This window comes from Meleagris gallopavo, chromosome 25, assembly GCF_905368555.1.
Source record: "Meleagris gallopavo chromosome 25, MGAL_WU_HG_1.1, whole genome shotgun sequence".
Classification (NCBI taxonomy): Eukaryota; Metazoa; Chordata; class Aves; order Galliformes; family Phasianidae; genus Meleagris; species Meleagris gallopavo.
In genome coordinates this window covers 3,549,001-3,575,336 of record NC_139428.1, presented here as the reverse complement: position 1 = coordinate 3,575,336, position 26,336 = coordinate 3,549,001, and the positions used below count along the sequence as shown (strand labels likewise).

The window sequence follows — 26,336 nt, the reverse complement described above, 5'->3', positions numbered from 1 at the left end:
CCCGCAGTGAGCGGCAGCCACTTCTCCACCCGGGGCTGCGATCGGGATGCTGCATCACCACCGCTCCCAGCACCACATCCTGGGTCACCACATCTCCGAGCGGGGATCCAGGAGCTCCCGGCTCCTCGCAGGGCAGCGCGGGGTCCCGATGGCGCAGCGCTGCAGGGGGCGGCCGAACCGGGACCGAGGGGGGCGGAGGCGCTGCAGTCCCGGCCGCCGCCAGCAGGGGGCACCAGAAAGCACGCAGCCACCGAACGGGGCCGGCAGCCGAGAATCGGAACGGCGCCCGGCCGGAGCGAGGCGTCCCCCGCCGGGCCGAGCATCCACCGCGGAGCCGGGCCCGAGCAGCCTCCTCCGAGCCGGGGATCCGGTAGCGGGAGCTCAGGCGATGCGGAGACGGCGGCGGCGGGGTGGGCTGGCCTTGCTGCTGGCCGCTCTCTTCGTTTTCGGTACGGTGCTGGCGCTGCGCACGCTCCGCGCCGCCGATGCTCTCCCCGCCGGAGCGCCGGGGCTGACAGAGCCGCCCGCTCCTCCCGGAGCCCGCGAGCCGGCAGCGGGGATCGGCCCGTCCTACGACCTGCACGCCTTCTATTACGCCTGGTACGGCAGCCCGCGCTTCGAGGGCCGCTACCTGCACTGGGATCACGCCCTGGTGCCGCACTGGGACCCCAAAGTGTCGGCCAGTTACCCCCGGGGCCGCCACCGCCCGCCCGATGACATCGGCTCCAGCTTCTACCCCGCGCTCGGCCCTTACAGCTCCCGGGACCCCGCCGTGGTGGACGAACACATGGCTCAGCTCCGCGCTGCCGCCATCGGTAAGCAGCGGGACGCACCGCAGCCCGGATCCGTTCCCGCAGCGCCCCGGGATGCGGATTTCAGCCCCCCCGCCCCGCACCGCCCCGGCTCAGCATCCCGTACGGCCGTTGCCGCTGCCCTCTGCCATCCCATAGCCAACACCACAGAGCAGCGCTTAGAGGCTCTTCCAACCAAACTTCGCCCGGCACGGAGCGCCTCAAGCATTGCAATGCCGTGAAACAGTTACCTCGCTGCCGTTGCACGGGAGGAGGAAAAGTTTAGGAACAAAACGTCTGAGCAAACCGTGATTGTGTTCCCACAGGAGTGCTGGTTCTGTCGTGGTACCCACCCGGCCTAGCAGATGACAATGGGGAACCATCAGACAGCCTCGTGCCATTCATACTGGATGCTGCACAACGGTATGCCATAAAGGTAACGCTTTTGTCTGCTGCCTTGAGGCCACTGAACTCACTGTTCAGCTCCAACGTGAAGCTGATGCTATGCCTGGGCAAAGGTCCCACTCCTCTGCTTCAGGTAGTAGTAAAATAAATGGGCATTTCCATGTAAGAGCTCTCCTTATTTCATGGGAACAATTTTTCAGCAGCTAAATACTAAGGGTTGTTGGTTTTTTTTCCCTTAATAATTAGGATTCTCAGTTTACTTCCCAACTTTAGTGAAAAGCAGTGAAAGCTCTGACATCTCTGAGCAGGCTGCCCACGTGTGTCACACAGGGGTCCCCCCAGCCCATTCACCTGCAGGGGACAGAAGTCCTTTGCAACAGCTCTGGGACCATCTGGGAGGTCAGGGTGAAAAGGGAGCAATGGGATTGTGCTGAAAATAACCCCTTCTACCACCTCCTCTTTTGAAGGTCGCCTTCCACATCCAGCCGTACAAAGGGCGTGATGACCACACAGTGCATGAGAATATCAAATACATCGTGGACAAGTAAGTCTCTCATGTAGGCAGGAATCCAGCTGTGGAGTGCTGCTTTAAGCAAAAACAGCGTGCTTTGAATTAAATGCATCAGAACAGTATCCAAAAAGCACTGCACAGTGAGAATTGCCTACAGCTAGCCAACAAAGCAGTGCTGAGCAGCAGGAGCTGTAATCAAATCCCACTTTCTCCACTCTCTTGCCTCTAGAGCCCAAAGCTGCTTTCTTCTGTTCAGGTTTCTAAGCCTGTCACCTCTACTCTTTCCTTCAAAAGGGAAATAAAGTAACAAACAGCACAGTTACAAAGCACTCCCAGAAAGGAGGAGATGAAGGTTCCAGAGAAAGGTCCTGAGCAAAGACTTGGCAAACCAAGTCTCACATCACACTTGCCTTCCGACAGCAATACCTGCTGAGGGCTTATCACTCCAGCCTCTGAAAAAGCTTTCTGCTCTCTCTGTAGATACGGATCTCACGCTGCTTTTTATAAATACAAGACCAGCACTGGCAGGAGCCTCCCGCTGTTTTATATCTACGATTCCTACTTGACACCAGCTGAATCCTGGGCCAACCTTCTCACGCCATCAGGTTCCCATTCTCTCCGTAACACCGCCTACGATGCTGTGTTCATAGCACTGCTGGTGGAGGAAGGGCACAAGAAGGATATCCTCTCTGCAGGATATGATGGCATGTACACATACTTTGCATCCAATGGTTTCTCTTTTGGCTCATCCCACCAGAATTGGAAAGCCATCAAAACTTTCTGCGACTCCAACAACCTGATGTTCATCCCCAGTGTTGGACCAGGCTACATTGACACCAGCATTCGCCCCTGGAACAACCACAACACTCGGAACAGAGTCAATGGGAAGTACTATGAAACAGCTCTGCAGGCTGCTCTCATGGTCAGGCCAGAGATTGTCTCCATCACATCCTTCAACGAATGGCACGAAGGCACCCAGATCGAGAAAGCTGTTCCCAAGAAGACCCTGACACGCCTTTACCTGGACTACCTTCCTCATCAGCCCAACATGTACCTGGAGCTGACCCGCAGGTGGGCAGAACATTTCAGCAAAGAGAAAGAGCAGTGGCTGATGTGACTTCAGCCCCTGCCTTATTCAAAGCCATCCCACTGACAGAGCTGCAGCACAGACAGGTGCTTCAGAAAAGAAAAAAAAAAACACAGAACAGCTGCAGAACCTTCAGCCTAGGCAGGTCACTGAGCCTGCAGCAGCCTGCAAGCACCCCAAGGACTGCAAGAGTCCCAGCTCTGAACCCACAGGAGAAAAAATTACAAGGAGTAGGAAATCTCTAAGCAGCAGCTAAGTCTAACTTCCTGCAGATGTAGCAGAGGTGACCTTTTCAGAGCTCTTCTGCAATGCATGGGGGTGCTGGCTTCAGGGCCAAAGATCCATTTTTTCTTATGTTGTGTGGTTCTGTGATGACGTTGACATAGTTAGCTGGGTTCCAGCATGCATTTTACCCTTGGTCTGCTGCCACTACAGATCCCTCACTCCACTAGCAACTTCAAAAGCATTTCCTTACCAGCTGGCTGCAAAAAAGAAATAAAAGTTCCTCTAAATTGTTTACTGTAGATGAAACTAATCCATGCAGTTACCTTCTGGTTTATCCGAGCTCTTCTACACCAAGAAGTTCTGTGCTAGGTGTTGTTACTATGGCTCACTGTATCCAAATAACTCAAAATAATTACAGCCCAAATGCTAGTGGCTATTTACCCCTACTACTCTACATGCTGGAAACCAAGGAAATGCAACCATATCTCTACTAAAAGTTTCTCAGTGGTTGTTTACTGCTCCATGTTTTGAAAATTTAGACCAGAAGTTGCTTTATTGACTTTAGAATCAAGGGGGGAAAAAAAAAAAGAAAAAAAACCAAACCACTTGCAATAAAAATGCTGCTGAAAACACCATTCATTTGTTTTTTGAAAGAAGTTCAGCTCACAGTAGCTTTCCTTCTTGTAACATGATGGAAAGCACAGCAGTGACAGCACAGCAGCAAGGTCACAGGCTGCAGCAAGCAAGGATTTGCTCAAATGCAACAGATGTAGGCAGAGAAATAAAAGAAAGAAGCTCCTTACCTTCAGAAGGCCTCAGGTGGGCAGGGATCTTCAGCAGGAATCTCCTACTTCCCCTCCTAACCCTGAAATGAGGGCTGGGAAGGGGTGCAACCTGGCTTTACTCATTCTGGTCACTCAGTGCACTGCTTGTAGCTGAGCTCCCTGGGTTGGCCCTGCCTTCCCACCAGGTGCTCCATCACTGCTTCAAGCTGTGACTCAGCATTTCCACTACACCTCTACTTCTGGTTTAAAATATGCTGGCACCCTTCTAAATGAGCCATAAATTAGCTTATATTTGCATCAATAAAATGAGAAGCAGCAGCTCGGGATGTGAAACAGGGTTCTACTCACGATGACTCCACACACTCTAATTAAGCTCCTGGGCTTTGTAAGTGATGCAATAAACAGAAACACGGAATGAGTTTTATGGGCAGGAAGGATCAGAGATATCATGCCATCCTGAAAACAGTCTAATACTCAAATTATTTTATTTTAGATCACATTACTGAAACAGGTATTTGGAAATTGTACAGCAGCATAAAGAGTTTAGCATAAATAGTTTCTCAGGATTCGGTAGAGGTAACGCTAATTAACAGACACCCATCAACTGTTATTCTCATTACCTTTGTTTACTGACCTGACACAACTCATCAACCTCATTAAACAAGGCCGTTAACACTGTCTGCTGAATGCACAGGCACATAGTGTCCAGCTTTACCAGCTCTGTAGAGCCTCAGAGTTCAAAGTCTTAAGATGATTCTGGGATCAAGCCATACTTCTGCCTCAGGATCTCAACTGTAGATGTCAGTGCACTGAGGGGGGTGAAACACAGCTGTCAGAAAAAATGTTTTTCCAAGACTAAATTGCATTTTTTTGTGAAAGAGCAACCAGCTAAAAAACACAGTCGTTTTGAATTAAGGAGAACACAGAGTGCAGAAACAAGGATGTTTTGTGTAGAAGCTTCCAGAAAGGAGTCTCCTGGGCTCAGCATTTGGAGTGCTCCTTCAGGATTTCTGAGTATGCTGGTAATTTAGCTAAATGACTTTAATCTGAAGGTTTAACCAGCACCAGGAAACAAGTAAAGTAAGACCCACCATAACTTGAAAGCTTCATTTCATTTAAATAAAAAGCATTGCTTATGTATATATAGCAAAGAGTGCTTACCAGCCAGGACGAATGATGGTGAATTTCCCCGACACAGATAAGTCAACCACAGTTGACCCCAAACGACATTCTGGGCTCTGGACATCCCCTATTGGACCTCCATCAACAACTAAGGACAACTGAGGCCAAAGGTCTTGGAATTCCTGGAGAAATAAGAGGTCAGGTTAACAGTCCTGTTGAACAGTCTGTTGTCAGGGAGACGGCCTCTCTATTGTCACTCTCTTTTGTCTGTCACAAACACATCCCAGTTTGACATCTGAGAACAGATTTACCTTACATCTATAGAAAAGCTACAACGCTTCTCAGCTTCAAAACTGTATGGTGGCAGCACTGTTTATTTAAGAGCACGTACACAAAAAACTAGCAACGCTTTCGGTACAAAACAGTGTCCTTTTGGTACCATGCTCACCTATATCCCCACCAGGGTCTACAGTCTACAGTTCTCAAGCTGCAAGGAGCTGTGCAGATAGCAGTAGTCTCATTCCACATCCAACCCTCCTACAGCAATTTCCTCTCTTTCAGATTTGGCACTCACTTCAAAAGGAAGTATGAGCATGTACATATTACTTTTAAGCCCCACCTTCCACGCTTTTTAAGGTGAGGATCACAGACAGCTAACCCACAGTGCAGATCTGCAGGCTGTTTTTAACTACAGACTGACATTTAAACAAACAAATAAAAGGAAACAACAGCAGAGAAATCCTCGTTTTACTACTAAAGCCGGCTTCCAATTATGAATGCCTCGGGCTCTGACAACCTGCCACAAAAATCTCACTTAGTAGCAAAAGCAGCCTTACCGAAACCGTCAGAGTGCTCGCCTGACTGCTGACGTTAGCACTTGTTAAAGCCAATGGTCCAGGGCAAGCTCGTGCCAGCTCCCTAATAAAAGGGTGGTTTGGAATGCGAACACCAACCAGCTACGAGGAAAAAGAGAGCATGTTTTACATGCAGTAACCGCAGACCTTTTTCGTCTTGCTTTGCCTAAAGCTCTTGACCGAAAGCTGACAATTCAGAGAATTATACACCAACACCTGCCACACAAGCAATAACAAGAGAAATAATCACTGCTAACTACAAATCTGAATTAAAGCTACTACAGCAGAAACATCACAACAGCATATCAACCATAATAAACACTGAGATGCACGCCGTGGCAAAGACCTACCGATGTAAAAGGGTTCAAGTCTTTATTTAGTTCTTCTGATCGCTTCAAGACCAGGGTCACAGGTCCCGGGAGCAAGTCCTGCAGCAGTTCATCCGGCACATTCACGTGGCAGTACCTTCAGAGCAAGAGAGGGGCAGCCGGCTCCTACCCCACAGGTCCCACAAGCTGGTGAAAGCACACAGAGGCCCCCTGCCAGGCTGCATGCGGCCACAGCCCCCCGAGGAAGCTCACCTGTAGATGTTCTCCACGTCCCCGAGGCAGATGGCCAGCGGCTTCGTCCCGTTCCGCCCCTTCAGGCTGTAGATGCTCCGCACGGCGCGGGAGTCCTGGGCCAAGCAGGCCACGCCGTACACCGTGTCCGTGGGCACGGCCACCAGCCCGCCCTGCTGCAGGGCACCGACGGCGGCTGCCACCGCCTCCCTCCAGCCTGCGGACACCGCCGGCTCAGTCCGGAGCCTCAACCGAACCCGCGCGGAGCTCTCATCGGCGGCCTCCGCGCTTCGAGCCTCCCACCCCGGGGGCCTCCCTCCTCCCATCTCCCCCAGGCCCGGCCTCCCGCCGCTCATCAGCCCCCCCCGCGTCCCTTCCCCACACCTCGCGGCTCCGGCCGGGCCGCGCTGCCGGGCAGAGGCAGCAAGCAGGAGCTGCAGGCGCGGCCCGGGCCCGGCAGCCCCTCCGCGGCCCGAACCAACCCCGCCAGGGCCGCTCGCTGCACTCTCAGCATGTGAGAGCCACTTCCGCTTCCGGCTACCGGAAGGAGGTGCCGCGCTGCACTTCCGGCCGCCATAGGGAGGTGCCGCTCTGCACTTCCGGCCGCCATTGTAATAATGGAAGGGCAGGCGTTTCTATAGCGCTCATTCCGTTCTAGGAGGAAGATGAGAGCTCCAGGGGGAGTGGGGCCAATAAAAAGCCCTGTGATATTATATTAAAAAGCAAATGTTGAAAAATAAACTGATTTTGAACTTAGAAAGTGCTGACGTGTATCAGAAGGAACGATGCTCATGCTTATCTCCCAAATAATTTGTCAGGACCCTGAGTAAAGACTATTGTAACACAGTGTTTAAATAAGCATTTAATTAGGATTCCATTAGTATTAATATTGCTTTCAATTCCAAAAAAAGTTAATTTCCACTTCTTTGTAGATATTTCAAAGTACAATATTAACTTCATACAAAATGAGCAATTAAGCAAACACCATTATTTCACATTTTACATTCTTCAAAAAATACAAATTCATATTTACTCTTTTTTGGGGGGTTTTGGAGATGCTCTTCCTTTGGAAGTACTGTACCTGTAACTAACATCTTCACATTGCTCAATGTAAGCACATTTGTTCCCGTGTTTCATAGTTAAATAAATTCCTTTAATACCATAAACACATTCTTGAAAAACTGGGGTTTTCTTTTATTTTATCATCTCCAAGATCATTGCCCAGCTCCCCATATGTGTCAAACAAAACAAAAGCAGTCACTAGACAGCCTATGTTCTCCTGGACGTCCCGGTTTGGCTGTTACGCAGATATCAATGCTGAAGCCGACGTGGGTAACTGACCAGGCCTGAGGTTCACACATCCCTGCCTGCCTTATTGATGCTAGTTGGTGTGAAACACAACGACTGCCACTCTCCACAACAAGGGTCAGACACAGCTCCGGTTCTAGAAGCAAGTGGAAAGACACAAAGCGACACAGCAAGAAATACCAGCTACTGTAACTACGGTACTGCAGAAACATACCCTTGATTTTGCTGAAAAAGATCGTATGAAAAAAATTTCTTGTAAGAAAAAGTAGAAATGGCATTTATTTGAGAAAGTGTACACTGCATAATGAACCAAATTTTGGCCAGCTTGCACACCACCAAAAGCATGGTGTGGGATTTTTAAACTAGTTCCAAGAACACACACACTTAGACTATGTACACTACTACATAAATATCCAGTTTAATTTGCATTTCTCAGTGCAGACACAGATTCCAACTCCTAGAACATGAGATATATATCAAGACAAGACGCAAAAAAGTTAAAAGTTCAGCCCTGTCCATGAGGATCAGCTACAGGTAACATTTATAAAAACTTGACATTGTTTCCAAAATACGCTAAGGAGAAAATAGTATACCAATTAAAAACTATGCAACCAGAAATTTGCAGGGTTTATTAAAGACATGCTTTTTTTTTTTTTTTTTCCTTCCTTTTTGCCTTACAGTCCAAATTGACTCTCACATTTCTGCCCACTTAGCTCAGATCACTGATGCAAAGGACTTCTCACTCCGATGTCATTTTTACAAAGACAGGTTTCAACATCCTCGTTTTACAGGGAGGAAACTGAGGCCTGGAGAGGCTGAGCGACATACCTGAGGTCACACAGCCAGCCAGCAGCATGAAGAGCATGGCACCAAGCTGCAGCACAGCCCTGGCTGCCCCTTGCTCCAGTTACCACCTGTGCTTCCAACCCCAACCCATCAAGAACAGCTTTTCATCTCTAATCAACTTCAAGGTCAATTATAGCCCAACTAAAGTTCCACAACCAGCACGCCACTCATTAGTTCATTCTCAGTGTCTTAATTATAGTTGTCGTGGGAAGAGTACTGTAAACAGTTTAACAACGTTGCTGCAGTTGCAAACACAACATCTCAGATGACAGAGAAGTGCCACCCTCCGCAGTAAGGCAGATAACATGACATCAAACTGATCTGGCAAAGACAAATTTTAAAGGTGCAACATGCCTGTTTTGGAACAGCTTGTCACTTCTGTTCGCACTCCTGGGACAGGAGGAGGGAGGAGAAAGGAGAAGGGACAAAGCCAGGATCGTGGCTGCAAGAAGGTACTGATTTCCAACAGAAGTGACAAGCAGCTCACCAGAAAGCGTGAGAGAAAAGGCCTGCTAAAGCACAGTGCTCTCAGTGAAATATTTGCATAGATCGGACATTTGCTAACGATGCATAATTTCTCGTGGGTATAGACAGGGTAGGGCAATATGTCACTGAGCTAGTAGTTATTATATATATTCAATTAGACAGACACAGACAGACTGACCACGTGGGACAATGATCTTTAGCTACAAGTATTGCACCGAGTTAAGTGCTCATCTTTGCACACCCCTGTTAACTTTTACTCAGAGCGAAAATAAACTTTGTGAAAGTATATACAAAAGAAATTGCAGCAATTGGGTTAAAGATAAAATAACCTAAAGTGCATTTTAGATACCAGTATGAGGTTCTGCGAACTAGTCTTTCTGGACACAGTCAGCATTACAGAAGTGCCCAATTCGTACTTGTTCTATGTAATTCAGTACCAGCATTTCAACAGTGCTGATTTCCCATTCCTCATTCAACTAGAAGCATGAAAAGCAACTTCCACAGCCTTCTACTGCATGCCAAGTCTGCTTGCTTGGGTCACTGCTTGGCCACTAAAACCACCGATGTTGGTAACCAGACCCATTCTACGTATTTCAGCTTCTGCACCCATACAGAAAGTGTAAGTAACCAATAAATCCCCACAAGCCACAAAACAGCAAATCCTTTAACACAGGTGGACCTCGAGCAGTCGTGCTCTCTGACTGATGATCATTCAAGGAATTCATGAAGTACAGATTTTGCAGAGGGAGGACACACTGCTCTCAGAGGCTCCAGCACACTAGCAGGAAATCCTATGTCTTACAAGATCTACAGTGACAGAAGCTCCACACTTTTTAATAAAATTTTATGAATATGCTAAATGCTGGGGCAACCAGTGCTGTCCCTCAGAGGTCAGTACTGGGGTCGATGCTCTTAAACATCTTCAGCAGTGCCACTGACAGTGAGGTTGTGTGCACTCTCAGCAGTTTGCAGATGACACCAAACTGCTGAAAAGGGCTTGGAGGTAAAGGATACGAGCCAGCACTGTGCCCTCACAGCCCAGAGAGCCAACTGTATCCTGGACTGCATTCAAAGCAACGTGGCCAGGAGGACAAGGGAGGTGATCCTGCCTCTCTGCTCTGCATTGGTGAGACCTCACCTTGAGTGCTGTGTCCAGACGTGGAGCCCCCAGTACAGGAGAGACACAGACCTGTGTTGGAACACGTCCAGAGAAGGGCCACAAAAAGTGATCTGAAGGATGGAAAACTGCTCTGCAATGACAGCTGTGGCTGTGCCTAGAGGAGAGAAGGCTGCAGGGAGACCTGATATCAGCCTTCCAGTATTTAAAGGGGGGCTATAAAAAATTTTTTTTTTTTTTTTTTTTTCCCCCCAATAAGGGTGCTGAGGCACTGGCACAGATTGCCCAGAGAGGTGGGGGATGTCCCACCCCTGGAAACATTCAAGGTCAGGCTGGACTGGGCTCTGAGCACCTGATGGAGCTGTAGATGTCCATTCATTGCAAGGGGATTGGACTAGATGGCCTTTAAGAGGCCCTTCCAACTCAAACGATCCTATGATAAGCTCCCTGGCACTAAGGAATCACAGGGCTTTGCTGTGATTGATTGTCCTCTCATGCCAGCTGCTCACACACCTACTTCCCTTCCAAGCATGTTCACAACCACCCAGCAGCACAACGTTTGATCACACAGCACTGGGGATGATGCAAATGTTCACTGTGAAACATATCAGATACACAGCGCGTGGAAAACAGATCAACAGTGAAAGAACAAAAGCAAGTATTGTACAACACAACAGCTGGGATGCACAGCTCACAGCCTGTGTGCTCAGAATCACACTCTTCTTCCCTTATTACAAGCTTTAATTAGTTTCACCTAAATCAACACCTGTCTGACACACATATAAAGAGGAAAACTGCAAACCCAACACACCTAAAAGTCAATATAAAACTGGAACGCATTGCTTCTCCTAAAACACCAATATGAAACAGTAGCTGTGAAGAGAAAGCAGAGGGGTTAACCTCTTATCTCCACTCAGAAAGGATGTATGCAGCATCTTGCTGCTGCCAATCACCACACCTCCAAATTAACTTCTAATTTCAAAGCCTTTGGCAGATGTTTTTTCACTCATTTCTACCACAAGGGAGTTTCTGAAGATGCTACCTGGCCTAATCACAAGCATATTTTATGTGAACTAAGTCATAAGTAGCCAGGCTAGAAAGGAAAAAATGCTTCCCTGAAGGATGGAAAGGCTCAGAAAAGGTTGCTAAACCTCTCAGCTGTCACATTTCAGGGCACATCTTGTCCCCATCAGAGAAAACCCCACATCTCAAGGGGAATCTATGTGCTCTTGCATTAGCAAACTCTCACATGCGCACACAGAAGTACATCCACACACCCTCAAGCACCACTGCCACACTATGCCAAGGAAAGGGGCAAGGAGACTCACTCAAGGGAGGACAGTTCCACTCACGCAGACTTGAGGCTGTTTCTTCTGTGTTGAAAGCAGTTCTTGCTGTCACACAACCAGACTGCATCACAAAATGATACTGTAGGGAAAAGAAAAACAAAGGGGACCACACCACCGCACTGTCCTCAAGAGATTGCCATTACAAGAACAAAACATCAGATGCTTCGTTAATCCATGTTCCATGGATGCAAACCTTATTGCTGCAGGACCCACATCCCCATTGTAATAGACTGCATAGCACTGCAATGTGAGCCAGTGCTCCCAGACAGGAAACATCAGCAGCACGTTTCCAGTTCAGGTGATGCCTCTGAACTCATCACTGCAATTAGCAAGAGTGTTCTGTCCTAGCAGAGCGACACAGCACTTCCCACAGTCTCTCCTCCCTCACACTCACCTGAACGGACAACCCCTGTTTTACCCTTCTGCATTTAACAACTGGAAGTAAGTTGACAGAGAGGTGAAAATCCAGTTCCTTTCAGCCCATTTCCAGCTGTGCCATGGCAGTGCATTTGCAAGACAGTGAGATAGCTTAAGCCACTGTCTCAGCTAAGACTGACAGTGGTGTGGTAAGGCTGCACAGAGAACATCACAAGAGAGTTAAAAAGCCTTCAAATCATCAGGTTATCTCGGGGAGCTCTGGCTGCATTCATATCACTCCCCCCACAGGTGCAGACAGCGGCTACGATCAGATAGGAGCAAAGAAGAGTGAAAAGATCTCTATCCACTAGGAGTTTGCATTCCTAAATTTAGTGCGCAGAGACAGTCCACATTAATTGGCTTATAGTCGTTATCTTTGTATCTCACTAATGACAACACTGTAAACTGAATAAAGACTATTTAATATTCTTTCCTTTAGCACAAAAGACTGACAGCCAAAGCCAGAAAGATGGATAAAATACTATAAAATTACATCTTTTAAAATAATGCAGCATAAATAAACCATTTAGAATGAGACTGCATTTATTGCAACATTACAGGCTTTTTGGTGGAAGGGGGGTTTGTGTTTTATTTACCCTGAGTAGGTTAGAATATAGTTTGATATGAAAAACTACTATGTTGTGTAACATTTTTTAGTCAAGAAATAGCCCCGTGCACAAAAAGCTGGCATTGCATTAGGTTGGAGGCAGATTCAGGCAGAAACTATATAGCTGAACAGAAAAGAGGAAGCATTTCTGGGCAGCTGAAGGAGAAACTCACTGAACCCAAACTGAAGTTACATCAAATCATTCTGAAAATTTTCCTAGAGTTCTTCTTGACAAAAGATGAGAGCAATCAGCAAAGGCACCGTGCTCCTGATTAATCGATTGGAGGGCTTGTTTAAGAGGATGACTCGTTTCTGAAGAGAGCCAAATGAATCAAAAGAGCAGCAGGCACCAATCTGACAATACTGGAACTCACTGCATCCTTCAAAGACAGGCAAACAGACTCTCGAGTCTGAGTGAGCAGGGGCTCCCATAGTGTTTCCATACATCTGCCACCACATTTTAAGTCCTAGTTAAATTAAATGAACAGATCTATCAGGAGCACAAGTACTTTGTGCTCTCCTGCAATAAGCTCCCCAAACTCTTCTGTAGGCTTCAGTAATAGCCACAGTACAACGCAAACCCAGGCATTAACACCCAGCTCAGTGACGTGACAATCACATTCCAATAAAAATGCAGATAAAAATCACCTTCTACTACAACGAAACCATTTTCTCCTACAGCAAATTCCTGTCCTGGGCTCCCCTTATAGTGCATGGTTAGTATCAGACATAAGAGACAAAAGAAAAAAATCATAGACCCAAGGAGTTGTAACAAAGACTCACTCGCTGCCAGTACCTTAAACCCAAATGTAAGCGATGTGCAATTGGAGACAAACTAACCCCCCTTTTTCTTTTTAAAATCTTTTTGCACACGAGTAACCTTAACTTCCGTGTTCACATATGACAAGCAAAAGTGACAGACAGTGCAGCCGAAACAGTTCATATATAACTTAGCTTTTTTTTTTTTTTTTTTTTGCCTTTTCTATTTTTAGATAGATTCTTAAAGATGGATGTACCTGGGACGTGACTAAGATGACATCTGTGAAGCAGAAATAAGCCACAAAACTTCCAAAGAGGAAGGAAAAAGAATCGATCCTTCAGTTTCTGCTTCTAAGAGGAAGGTTTTACCCTCCAGGTGCAAAAGAAAATCCAGAACATCTTCATTTAGAGAAGTTGCTATTCAGACCAATTTCTTCCTCACCCTGCAGTAGTGCTTCGATTGGAATTATATTAGATGGGGTTTCAGGACTTTGGAGGGACAGGAAGTCCGATACATCCATGGCACTTAATGTTTCAGTCTGTAAGTCTGAAGGGTTAACTATTTGACTGCTCTGCCCACGTGAGGGAGAAGGGGAAGAGGAAGAGGAAGGAAAGGTCTGAGGCTGCAGCTGGGGAGCTGGCTGCTCCGAAGCTTTCGGTTCAGGTGAGGAATTCTCCTTCTTAATGGTGACTTTGTCCTTGGCAGAGTCTCGGCAGGCACACTGACACTGGCAGGCTTCCTCCTGCTTTATAATAATGACAGGAACGCTGAGACCAATCTGCTGAACAGGATTTCCTGAAGGTGAAACAAAATTAAAACACACGTAACTAAACAGCATGATCTCACCACACGAGAGACAAATCGTTAGACACCTCAAAGCAGAGATTACTTCTTATTTTTCAAGCACAATGAATACCATCAGCAGAAAGTAAACAAGAAAAAAATATAGACAGGTACTCTCTGCTGATGGCCAACCTGAACAGGCTGAGCCCAGATTTTAGAAATCTGGTCTAAATTTTTTTTTATACAGAACAGTATGTCACCTTTCTGACAGGCAGACTGCTTGCAGAAGCAATTAAAATCACCACATATCCTGGTTAAGCTAACACTATTACCAGAGAAAGAGACAAAAAGAAGTTTGGTATCAAACATGCTTACCTGTGTTGCCAGCTACTGGTAATGCAGTGGTAAAAAAGACCTTTTCTACTACTTTTGGAACTTGTGGCTTAAAGGAAAAAAAAATAAATAAGAAAGAGTGAGAGTCGATTCCCAACAAATTTCTGTTGTTCAAACTCTAAATATCTGCATGCAAAAGCAGCAGATACTCCAAAGAGAACACATAAGAAAACACTAATTTAATTAACATTCTATTTGGTTCTGGCTATTCCAAAACTAAGCATATTATTTCAGTAGTCCTGAAGATGATGAGTTGTCTCCCTCTGCACTACATGCCTGTCAACACAGCTTGTGGTTTTTGACAACTGAATTAACGAATTGTTAAGAAGCTGCCATGCTTGCTCATACTACTTGCAGCCATTCATTCACTCGAGGAGGAACAGGGATGGTGCAAGCTGTTTCAAAGCTACGCTGAGTATACTAACCATTTGTTCTTGGCTTTGTGGAGAACCAGTGGCACCATTTAATATCCATTGCAAGTTTTGCTCTCCCATGACGATGCTGGACTGCAGAATAGCGGTGCTCTGAGAAGGAGTAATTGTTATGGTTGGATTGCTAGTCAGAACAGAGTTCGCACCAACAGGCACAGTCTGAACTACAGCTGGCAGGGGCTCAGTGGCACTTGATGCTGTTGGGGCAGGTGCCCCAGCAACCACTGAAAGTCCTTGTACAATGGGCTGCGGTGGTGTCTGAGTGTGCTGCAGGAAGTCTTGGTGACTGGCTGCAAACTGTGTGCTGTGAGGAACAGGCACTTCTGGGGATTGTAAAACAGTTGCAGGATTTCCAAATGCAGCTTGCTGTGAGCTGGTTCCTACGGAGGAGGGAGCAGCAGGTGCTGCTGAGGCTTGTAGTGCTGAATGTGAAGGCTCAGAGATGCCAAGCTGCAGTACAAGTGGAAGTGACAACGATGCTGAATCTCCTGCAGAAGGCGGAACAGCAGTGACTGAGTCTGCATGACCATTAAAAGCTTCAATCAAGGCAGCTGTCAAAGGAAACGAAGAAAAAAGTATACATACGTCAGTTCTCATCATACCTGAATAAACAGCTCCCTCAATACAGTTACCAGCTAGCTAACAGGTTTTTGCTAAGTAAAGCACTAGCATTTTTCATGTCTTCAGACTAGTGTTCAAGAACATACAGCACTAGACAGTGGAATCTAAAAGCAGGTCCAAATTCAGGAAGCTGGTAACACTGACCACTACACACAAACTGATTGCCCCCACTAGCTCTCTCTAAAAAGCCTTCTCCATCAGCACATTTGTGCAGCTCCATCAAGAGAAAGTTCAAAGAAGATATTTATATGAGACATCCAAGAGCATCAGTGTTGGGACTGAACAAGGGCATGCTGTAAATACACAGTCCATTCCCCTGCCACTGCACAAGTGTTTCACCATCTGCGAATGTATTTCAACACCAAAGCACTGCAGTGTGGAAGCTGAAGTTTCCTGTTTGCTACTTAAACTTATGTAGGGCAGCAGACTTCAGTTTGAGTTGCTGAACCAAGCATATGCGTGCAGAGAGGGAAAGCTGTCAAAAAACTTCCTTAAAATATTGCAGATACAATTTGTACCTGTCTGCTTAGAGTCTTCCTGATTTGTGGTGTGATCTGTGCTCTGAAACATAGACTCAAAGATGCTTGCTGGTGAGATTGTGCTAAGATCTTGTCCATGTGTCTGGCAAATAAAAAGAAAAGAGGAAGACGTTATATCTTGGGTCTCCATCAATAGCACAAGTCCCAGTCAGGTAACATATCAACATCAGAAACCTCTGCCCAATTAACCAGGCAACTTCAGGAAACAGAGCATACTGCACGTCACATACATTCATAAAACATAAAATTACATTTAGTTTTTATTGCCCACAATCAAATTGACCAACACGATGAGGAAATCCTTACAAAAATAAGCAAGTCCTTTTAAATATATATATTCTTCTTTTATATAATATATTCTTCTGCATCGATACTTTGTTTAAACATTGCTTCTTGTAACACTTGGCTAGAAATAGAAAAAGACACTAATTTGGTGTGTTTGCAAAACCTTTTCTGGAGCAGAAACAAAATAGCTTGCTTAGATAATAACCTGGACTATGCACTACTGACACATTACTGAAGCAATAAAATATATTAAAAACCTACATGCTGCTTCCCTATTGAAGTACACAATAAGGACACAGTCTTATCAGTGTATAATTTTCCTCCATGTAAAATTTAACCTCAGTCACCAGTTACCAATAAGAAAAGAATAGAATTACAGTAAAATCATATGCTGAGCTTTTAAAAACGGTATGATTTAATCACTAAGTTTTTTCTAAGAATAATCATTCTCTTTCACTTGGTTATTCTGCTGCTAGACTTTGGAGTCATTTATATCAGCTCTGAGTTAAAAGAGCCAATAAAGTGCAATTACTTCCTGAACAGGCTCTTCAAGCACTTACAGCTTTATTCACTGATGTGCTTGCATAAAGATGTAATCTATTTAAGGAGCACCTGAAAGCTAATCTTTGATAACCTAATTAAGTGACTGTGTCATACAACAAACTATTCTATAGAAGTGATCCAACTAATACCTAAAACCCAAATTTAAACAGAAAAGGCTATGGAAAATATCCTGAAAGTTTAAATACGTAATACTAGTTCTGCCCCAAATAAGGTTTCTCTCAGTAGCAGATTTAATGAAGACCTTACACAACTGTACAAAACCAAAAGCTTGCCTGAATATTTGCCTCTCTGTATTTCTGTCTGATCTCTTTGAGAGGTGAACTCGTCATGCTTAGTCTGGACACGTACAAAACTCCCCACCCAGGCAGATGAAACATGCTGGACAGTATATCAACTGCTTACCTCCTTGATTTACTGCTCGGTCTGCTCTAATCCTACAGCTGAAAGCTTATCACAGCTGCACCTCTGACAAACATTAGATACTAATGCAATATGTCATCTGCATATACTCTTCACTCCAACCTTCTTCCTTCTAACCAATCCAATTTTGTTTTTATATTGAAAAGTTAATGCTAGAATTTGCTGTTGACTTTCTTTTTCTTGAGAGAAAAAAACTGTCTCCTAACCATTAAAAGAAAGAACAGCACCGATCACAGGAAAAACTTCACCCAGAGTCCAAATCACAAATATTGTTCCAACATCCCAAAAAGGACACAAGAATGTCAGATTGACAGACTGAGTAGAGCGTGTAGGAAACACACATACTTGTCAAGAGGGCAGCCTCCTGCAAACTGCAACAAGGCACACCAAAAAGGCAGTATTTAGTACACCTAAAGCAACTCTCATCAATTATTCTGTGGCAGAGTACATCTCTCCTAGTAATAGAATGAAAGGAGAGCATGCTGCAGGCTGGACTAAGTGAAACAGAAGCAACCACTCATACATATCTCATCTACTGTATTCCAGTCAACAGGTGAAGCACATTGTTAGGGGAAAAAACCACCTAACTCAAATTACAAGTGAAGCAATTCAGAGACAATAACTCACTAGATTGGAGTTCTCCCGCAGCTCTGAATCTGTTGATATGAGGCTTAAGTCACTCAGACAAAGCGAGTGGCTTGTATCCTGTAAAGAAGAAAAGAAATTGAGTTAAATACTTAAAAAAGGGGGCAGGTTGCTTTCCAAAAAATTAAGCAACAAAGAATTTTAAAGGAGCACGAGCAAAGCAGCCTGTGGAAAATAAAAATTCCAGCCATTCATAGTCAGCCTTTCTTTTACTTCAAACATGTATTTACAGAGTGCTGACTGAAACATAAAGAGTTCACAGGGGACAGCACGACCACGTACAGAATTGCCTACAGACTGCTACTAACCTCAGACACGTTGTTATTGGGAAGTGCATTGTAGGTATGTCCTTTCTCATGGCCTTTCATGTGACTCTTGAGACTATACTGCGTACTAAAAGTCTTCTCGCAGCCATTGCTGGGACAGAAGAAGGGCTTCTCCCCTACAGGCAGCATGAAACACACATGACAAACTTATATGAGACATATTTTTAAACTACATGGGATAATAATAGCATTATATACATAGAAGCACGTTTTTCTCCAAAACACAACTTCAGTTAGTATAAAAGGCAAAAACTTAACATAGGTCAGGTACTTCAAAGTCTTTCTGCACTAGTGCACATACTGATAAGAAAAAGAAGTACCTTTCTCTCTATACAAATTGCTACTTACAGCCAAGCCAGCAGCAGTAACAGCTAACAAACAGTACCTTAACCTGCCATAACAGTGCCCTATTCAAAAGGCTGGGTCCCATCCCACAAATGCTCTTAATGATACTCTGGAAAACAGTGAGTAATTACTACCTGGCATGTTGGAACTTGCATGAATAGATTTGAGAGTCATTATAATGCCACTTCGTACACTCAGCATTCTTGGAAAGAGCCTTGCAAACAAAAGCTCCCATTTTATCAAGTGAATTGACACACGAACACAGGATTTAACTCGTATGCATCATTACTGACACATTTGTGAAACATGCTGATGATACTCAAGACCTGTGAAGCATAAATAGAGGTGACTTTTCTTCGTGGTTCTGTTTCTTTGTTCTCATCTGAAATATGAGCTGAATTTTTGACTGCCCACCTACGTTTGCACGTTACCAGTTTGCTCAACACAGGTTGAAAGATATATTCCTAGAGATATCTAGGAAATAAATGATTCACAGCAGATTCACTGAGTTGTATCTATTTAAATAGCTGTGTTTAGCAATCCTGAATGTATTGTGTAACTTAAAGAATAAAAGCAATTGTGCCAGTGCTGCTATGAAAGAGTTTTTGTTTTTATGAATTACATGTAAGGGTAAAAAACATGATTACCTTGCCTGATAGGTAAAACATCTAATTAAATGTCCTTGCTAGATTATTTTATATGCAAGGATAAACACATATTAGGATCCTAAGAGTTAGTACAAACTAAAGAGACTCAATTAAAGCAAAACCAAACCCCTCAGACTCACCAGTATGTGTCCTAACATGTGTTTTGAGGTGGTGGCTTGCAGCAAAAGCCTTTCCACAGCCGTCATGTTCACACCTGGACAAAAGATCAGGGAAGAGTTAGCATCAAGATTCTTTCACACGTGTTACCACCTCTTGTCATGCTCTGCAATAGTCACAGGACTCCAAAGGGCTGGCCTGATACTAATCTCTGCTAGTCATTTACAACTCCCACCTGCTGCTAAGCACGCTATGTAGGCAGGATTCTGACTGTGACTTTAAAATTCAAACACAAATTCATCATTTGGTGGTTTGGTGAGCTGTTGTGGAATAAACACTGCATCCCAACAGAGAAGCAGCAATGCGTTTCACAGACGTGTTCATCTTGGGATATATTTCTGTCTAAAAAAGAATATTCTAACCTGATGGTTCTGGTCATTTGAAGACAGTTATTTCATCCACTTTTACAGACATCTGAGAGTGTTCTGGAACAAACATGCTCAAATGCTAGCCTCCTTCATTTTATTTAAACAAGTTCTCATTCGTGGCAGTAATACTGTCTTTTGGTACAAAAATAAGTTTTCATTAATGACAGCAATGGTTGTCTTTTGGCACAGGCAATCCATTACAGAAGTTCCAGAGCAGTAAAGATTGCCATCCAGTAACTTACCGAAATGGCTTTTCTCCTGTGTGTGTTCGAATGTGCTTCCTCAGGTCACTGTGTGTTGTGAAGTATTTACTGCAGCCTTCTGATTCACAGTTAAATGTTTTCCCTGTGTGAAGTCTCTGATGTGCTTTCAACCTGAAATGAGTTAAAAACAAATCCCTCTTATGGTTTGTCACACAAGCCAGCCTCTCTCCAAGGCAAGCAAGCCATCCACTCCAATGTACAAGACAGGATCAAATGCTTAATGTATGTAATTGATATCACTTCTGAAGTCCTCATAGAATCTGAGAATTCCTCGTGCCTGTGCACCACCTTCAAAACTACCATAAAATAAAGAAGCTAAGTACATAATTACAAGTTCTGTCATCCTGGACATCTGTGCCATTTTGGCACCCATTTCCCACATTTCTCCAAAAGAAATACACAGAGAATCCCTACCTGTACAGTGTATTGAATGCCTTTTCACAGCCCTGCACATCACATTCAAACGGCTTCTCCTTCGTGTGCACTCGAACGTGGATTTTGAGGCTGTAAGAGGTAAGAAAGGCTTTGCCACAGCCTTCTTGGTTGCAGACAAAAGTGTATTCCCCACGATGTGTCTTTTGGTGAGTGCGCAGGTTTCCAGCAGTGCTATAGGTTCGTGGACAGCCCTCAAAAGTGCACTGGTATCTCTTAACCTATGGGATATAAATGTTGCATGATTGATTTTTAATCATTCCTGGAATCTGGAGACAATGTGATGGATTCTGATGTGAAAGGAAAGAAAAAAATAACAAACAGTTTAATTATCAGACTAATAGATCTGCTGTACCACGTAAAGAGTGACATGCACTGGAAAGCAGGCTGACCTTACAGAACAGGAAACTAACTGAAAAGGAAAAAAGGGAAAAAAATAATAATTCCATATAGTCAGAAAAGTTGGAAAGGATCCCCAAAATTATATCAAACCAACCCACTATTCCCATCCAGAGCATCTCCACTGCTTATAGCAGAGCTATTTACAGAGGAGGAAGACAAAGAAGGATGTACTTTCACAAGCTGACCCTCAAAACACCAGCCTGTGTGCTGAAGTAACACCCTGAAGGAATCTACAAATTTTTAAGTCTCCTACGGTGTTACTTAATTTTCTCTCAAAAGCAGCCTTCGTCGTGCTATGTTCTTCTCCTGTGTTCACTCAAACAGCTCATGCCTGAAGCATACTGAATTAAACAGGGTGCTTCACATCATGGGTGCCACAGATTTCACAGCCATTTAGATCACCAGGAAACAGTTCCATATGAATTAGATTTGACAGCTTTCCCATCTTCTGCAACAGGCAGGCAGAGACCACGTCAGGAAACTTCCAGCGTGCAAGTCGTAACACTTAATTAAATCTCATTCTCTCTTGTGAAGAAAAAGGAGTAGGCCTTGATATGCTTGAGTAATCTCCCTCCAACATTAATTATCAGACTGACGGCTTTCATTTGACTGTTTCAGCTGAGAATCCTTAACATCTAAAAGTAATTATACAGCCCAGGAGAGAACGTGATGCTTGACAGGCAAGAAACAGAAGAAGCATTCCAGATTATGTTAATTCTGAAATTCTTAGAAAGGTGATGCAAAGTCACAACAGAGGAGCAGAAACCATCAGATTTAGTGTTCTAACAACTAGACAGAAAGATAATCTAGCAGGTCATGGTCAGCAGTCTTCCTCTTTACCAAGGCACTCAACACCTACCTCACAGCACACAGCATTACTACTTAGAAAACACTTCAGACCGCCTTCAAAAAGAAAATTTAAAACTAACAAACAAAAAACCCACTGAGTTGTAGTTTGGTGCCATAGTGGAGGTAGATGAACCTATAGATAACCAGCATGTAACATGTATGGGTCTCAACAATTGTTCTTCTCTTGTTGCTTTATGTATGCATCCATCAGAAAACTTGAAACTCATTGCTCTTTAATTACCACAGCTTGGGGGCTCAAAACACAACAACATGGCATCCCCTGACCTGTGCTCTGTAAGCTCTCACTGATGTAATACGGTGCCACAAGGATAATTAATGGGATCTGGAACACATATATTACACTAATAGTTACCAACAAATATAAGGGCATTACAATATAGATAATTAATAAATTTGGTTGTATGTTGAGCCTACCAAAACAGAAGGAAAACTACAGACTTGTAAAATACAGACCATACAAGGTCAGAAAGCACATTTTTCTTAGAAGAAAAGTGCACATTATGTCCACCAGAGATCTCCAGATTCAGTACAATTTGTATCAGTTTGAAAGTCAATTCTTACCCTTCAGAAATTTAAGGCAGCTGGTAATTAGTTTTACATGCTGCATTATAGGCTGTTTTCCACTGTGCTTCCCATAATAAAAGAGATTTGACAGAGACATGAGCTACCTAGAAACTATTAGGTGAAGAGTCCTTTGTGGTTACAGTTAGGCCTAGAAAGTGAAAGGAAAAGGAGAATGTTTATTACATAGTAATGATTTGGTCCCTAGCTGCCATGTACCCACTTAAAGGAAGATGGCAGTGACACGTTCAGTTGGAAGGCCTTGAAGAGCTCTTCCTTTTCTTCAAAGACTAAATTGTTATTCTGCAGATTTAGAAGGATGCTGGAGACAGAAGTAATACTGTTACAAATAAATAAAACTCCTCGTACAGCAGCAAAGCACTTAATTCTCTTTTCACATTAGGAAATTCAGCACATCACATACACATTATGCACATGAAATGATGTAGATACTGACCATGAAAGACTGGCAGTCAGAGCAGCAAGTACTAAAGACCATTGCCATGTGCAAGCAACACAAGAGAAACAGGACAGCTACAGGAAAAGCCAGGGATGGCTGGATACAACGCGTAGAGAAACAAGCTGCTTTGAAGACAAAGGCTGTGGTTGTATCACATCAGCTTTTTGCAGAAGATAATACGCTCCTCACACACCAGAGGGAAGCTAGAAGTCTTCATTAAGTATTTACCCCAGAATTAAGAACTAAATTGTCCAATCATCAACACCACTCACAAAAGCTGAACCAAAGGCCACTCCAATTGCTCAGTTTGTCTTTAAATTGTCTTCAGTTTAGGATTTTTCCCTTAGGTTTACATTTTGTCTACCACCACCGATTAAAACTACATCAATGGAACTGAAATAGAAGACTGCAATTGCATTTATTGTCATGCAGACAATTACAGCGAGAGAAGTTTATGACAACACCAGGAAGTTAAAGGGACTTAAAGGAGTGTAAAACTTTCCTTCACAAATGTCTAAGGTTGACCTGAAAGTATGAGACGTTAAAACATTTATCTTCATTATTAGGACCTCCTCAGATGTTTTGGAAATACAAAAGGATTGGACAGGTAGCACTGAGAACTGACCCAAGCATTCAGAGGTTTTAAAGCTTCTTTTTCCCCCTCCAAAAACTCACCAACCATCTGAAATCATTGAATAAAGGAAAACAGCTCTGTCTGCTCAACACTCGATTCCACTGCACTCAAGTTATAATGCAATTCCTCCCCTCCCACCTTGAAAATTAAGCCAAGAGATGGGAAATAAATTCAGACAAAGAACTGAATCAAGCAGTTCCAGGTCTTATAAGCGTTTTTCTAAAAGGCAGCATAGAAAAATAAATCAGTTTAACAGCACATGTAAAGCCATCAACACCAATGTAACTACTGTTCTCACACACTGCAGACTGCAAGCTGATTGTTATTCTAAAAGAAAGGAAAATACTGGCACGACTGACATACCAAAATTAAACATTTTAGCAGCGAAGGGAGGATACACCTGCTACGAGTGTGAATAATATTTGAGCAAACAGAATCCCTTGGATGGGTCCATTGCACAAACCTTGCTCCAGAAGTTTCACAACTAATTGCAAAGCTGACCTCCTACAGCCCCGTATCCTTGCTGCTGAGTGAGCGATAATCAAGGCTGCCTGCTAATTTAAATTATTCACACCATTCAAACCGAGCTTCCTTCCTAAGCAGGGGCTCACTTCTGCAATTCTCACTCACACTGAATATCAGTTACACGAGCAGCTGATACTATTGCCACTGATACTCGCTAAGGCACCAGTAAGAGTTTAACTCAGCAGGGCCAAGAAAGTAGGGCAAAGTTGTTAGAAATATGTCAGCATTTGAATCCACTTGGCCTTGCACCTAAGAAGTAACAAACCTACAAGCCATCACCACTTTGCATGCAAGTAGAATTCATCAGGGAAACAGAATTAGAAGCAGCCTCCATCTTAACACGGAAGCTAACTTAAGCTTTTAAGATAGCAGATGGTACTCTGAGGTTTCTCTTGCTTTCTTCTCAGTTTCCCTGTGAGTGACACAATAAAGCTAAAAAGGAATTTTAAAGGCATCTTAAGCTTCGTATTTTAGCTAATTCTGAGAGGGTAGATTTTAACCTGCAATTTAGATGCACTTTTCTCAGGAGTGTGGTTCACCACAGAATAACAGAGCTCATGCTCTTTTTAGCTGAACTCAAAAAATAATTATCCAAACAATAAAATAGCAGAACTAGTACTACAGCACTAGTACTAACAGAAACAGTACTACTGTAAATGTATTTTTGTTGCCATACTCTCCTCTAGCTTGCAGATGTCAAAAAACACTTCCTGCTGCTTCAGAAGAAAACAGCAAGATATGAGATTAAAAACTGAAGACATTCACAGCTATGCTGCTGATGCACCAAAGGACCATAGAACACAACTATTCCTCCCTACACAAAGCACTACTGCTGCTAACAGTAACAGTGGGTTTGACGGAATCACTCATAAGAACCAGCTATATGGTGATCCTTAAGAACAGGAAAAGCTGCTACCTGCCTCCTGGCATACACTTTTAGTCACCATATTTTTCAAAGCATTTGAGGTCATCAGATGAATACTAAGCACAAGCAGCACGAATTTAAAAATATATTTAACTACTTACTTCTTTAAGCTTGGTTTCTGGGCATTCAGACTGCAAAGTGAGTGTTGCGCCTTCAATGTTTCTTGGCATAGGAGTTGAACCAGGATTTATTGTTAGGTGAATCTGATCTGGAGAAATAATATGTTGCACGTAACCCTGGGACATTCCTTCATGATCTGCTATTAAATGAAATCCTTCTTCATGACCCTCTGGTAAAAAAGGCAAGTGATCACCACATTGTCCTTCATCCTCATCATCTTCCAGCACGCTGTCTTGCTCTATGAGAACAGTTGTCCTGTCATAGACCGTCCCAGACGATGAAGAAACCAGTCCGTTTTTATCAGCAAACCTCATCATATTGTCATCTTGGGTTAATTCGTCATCGTCCACTTCATAGTAGATAACGTTGCCTTCGGGACTGTTTTCCCCCATGGCTCACCGCCGCTCACTGCGGTATCCTGAAGCGGGACCGTAACAACCCATCTGCAACAGAGGGACGGGAAGGCAGAGGCTCAGGCAGGGTTCGTGCCTCGTTTCAGGTGCGGGCACACCCCCGTTCTCCGCACACCCCCGTTCTCCACACAACTCCTCCCGGAGCTCAAAGGCCCCGCAGCACTCCCAGGCGTCGGCACCGCGCCGCAGCCCGCACCCTACGGGCAGAAGCAGGCCTGTCCTCCCACCCCTAGCTTAGCCATGCCTCAGTCCGTCCGGCTCCGCTGCCACCCGCCGCCAGAGCCCACCACAACCCCACACTCAACCCCCAGGGGCCGCCCTGTCTCGCTCCGACCGCGCTCACCGAGCTCCCGGCAGCGGCGGCACCTCCTTCCCCACCCCAGCGGCACCATGATTACCAGCGCACTCACTTCCGCTTCCGGCCGCGCGCGGTACGACGGGAGGGCCGCGCCCGCCGCGGGAGTTGATGGGAACGAGGGGGAAGGGGCGCGCGTGCGTAGTGAGCCGCTGCGCTGGGCTTGGCGGCAATGTGAGGAAAACGGGGTGCGGGGCGATGAGAGGCGGCAGGGGAGAGCGGACACGGAGCTCAGCTCTTTTTAAAATAAACTCGTAGCGTCAAACCAGTCGCACAGTAGGGAACAAATTGCAACTGTGTACCCGTTTGTGCGGTTTCCTCCCTTGACAAAGTCAGAAGTAGAGCTAAAACGAGGTTTTCCTCAGTGCTTCGTTGTCCAAACTGACCTTCAGGATCCCCCACGGCCACATCACAGGATCACAGAATGCCAGGGTTGGAAGGGACCTCAAGGATGATGAATCCCCAACGCCCCGCCACATGCAGGGCCACCAATCTCCACATTTCATACCAGCTCAGGCTGCCCAGGGCCCCATCCAACCTGGCCTTGAACACCTCCAGGGATGGACGGGGCATCCACAGCCTCTCTGGGCAGCTGTTCCAGC

At 44.8% G+C, this 26,336-nt stretch overlaps 3 protein-coding genes across 5 annotated transcripts; 1 reads left to right on the top strand and 2 right to left on the bottom strand.

Annotated features, from left to right (window-relative positions):
- The first annotated feature begins 216 nt into the window (after window positions 1-216).
- On the top strand, window positions 217-3,148 carry MANEAL (mannosidase endo-alpha like). Its single transcript, XM_085208776.1, has 4 exons — window positions 217-815; window positions 1,118-1,227; window positions 1,664-1,740; window positions 2,188-3,148. The coding sequence occupies exons 1-4, from the start codon at window positions 389-391 to the stop codon at window positions 2,822-2,824; spliced, it is 1,251 nt and encodes a 416-aa protein (XP_085064902.1). The 5' UTR covers window positions 217-388; the 3' UTR covers window positions 2,825-3,148.
- A 1,124-nt stretch (window positions 3,149-4,272) lies between these two features.
- YRDC (yrdC N6-threonylcarbamoyltransferase domain containing) lies at window positions 4,273-6,891 on the bottom strand. 2 transcript variants are annotated; one of them, XM_085208777.1, is made up of 6 exons: window positions 6,725-6,891; window positions 6,362-6,557; window positions 6,131-6,245; window positions 5,763-5,882; window positions 4,966-5,108; window positions 4,273-4,613 (listed from the first exon to the last, which is right to left on the bottom strand). In XM_085208777.1, exons 1-6 carry the CDS (start codon window positions 6,852-6,854, stop codon window positions 4,550-4,552), a joined length of 768 nt encoding a protein of 255 aa, XP_085064903.1. In that variant the 5' UTR covers window positions 6,855-6,891; the 3' UTR covers window positions 4,273-4,549. The 2 variants fall into 2 exon arrangements, with proteins under 2 accessions (XP_085064903.1, XP_010721742.2); XM_010723440.3 differs by lacking the exon at window positions 6,725-6,891 and having other exon boundaries at window positions 6,362-6,716.
- A 293-nt stretch (window positions 6,892-7,184) lies between these two features.
- MTF1 (metal regulatory transcription factor 1) lies at window positions 7,185-25,838 on the bottom strand. 2 transcript variants are annotated; one of them, XM_019622814.3, is made up of 11 exons: window positions 25,790-25,838; window positions 24,948-25,409; window positions 20,452-20,690; window positions 20,017-20,148; window positions 19,370-19,443; window positions 18,220-18,353; window positions 17,894-17,971; window positions 15,977-16,079; window positions 14,832-15,388; window positions 14,389-14,455; window positions 7,185-14,025 (listed from the first exon to the last, which is right to left on the bottom strand). In XM_019622814.3, the coding sequence occupies exons 2-11, from the start codon at window positions 25,356-25,358 to the stop codon at window positions 13,631-13,633; spliced, it is 2,190 nt and encodes a 729-aa protein (XP_019478359.1). In that variant the 5' UTR covers window positions 25,359-25,409; window positions 25,790-25,838; the 3' UTR covers window positions 7,185-13,630. The 2 variants fall into 2 exon arrangements, with proteins under 2 accessions (XP_019478359.1, XP_003212596.1); XM_003212548.4 differs by having other exon boundaries at window positions 25,723-25,835.
- Between the last annotated feature and the right edge of the window lie 498 nt (window positions 25,839-26,336).

Bases quoted from the DNA above. Each gene is read 5' to 3' on its own strand.
- MANEAL (XM_085208776.1), top strand. From the start codon at position 389: ATGCGGAGACGGCGGCGGCGGGGTGGGCTGGCCTTGCTGCTGGCCGCT. The intron at 816-1,117 runs GTAAGCAGCGGG...GTGTTCCCACAG, and splicing joins GCTCCGCGCTGCCGCCATCG to GAGTGCTGGTTCTGTCGTGG. The intron at 1,228-1,663 runs GTAACGCTTTTG...CCTCTTTTGAAG, and splicing joins CACAACGGTATGCCATAAAG to GTCGCCTTCCACATCCAGCC.
- YRDC (XM_010723440.3), bottom strand. From the start codon at position 6,696: ATGAGCGGCGGGAGGCCGGGCCTGGGGGAGATGGGAGGAGGGAGGCCC. The intron at 6,246-6,361 runs GTGAGCTTCCTC...CTTGCTCTGAAG, and splicing joins GACGTGGAGAACATCTACAG to GTACTGCCACGTGAATGTGC. The intron at 4,614-4,965 runs GTAAGCACTCTT...CACCCCCCTCAG, and splicing joins ACCATCATTCGTCCTGGCTG to TGCACTGACATCTACAGTTG.
- MTF1 (XM_019622814.3), bottom strand. From the start codon at position 25,358: ATGGGGGAAAACAGTCCCGAAGGCAACGTTATCTACTATGAAGTGGAC. The intron at 20,691-24,947 runs GTAAGTAGTTAA...TATATCCCATAG, and splicing joins CAGAAACCAAGCTTAAAGAA to GTTAAGAGATACCAGTGCAC. The intron at 16,080-17,893 runs GTGAGTTATTGT...TTTATTTGCCAG, and splicing joins TGCGGGAGAACTCCAATCTA to ACACATGGACAAGATCTTAG.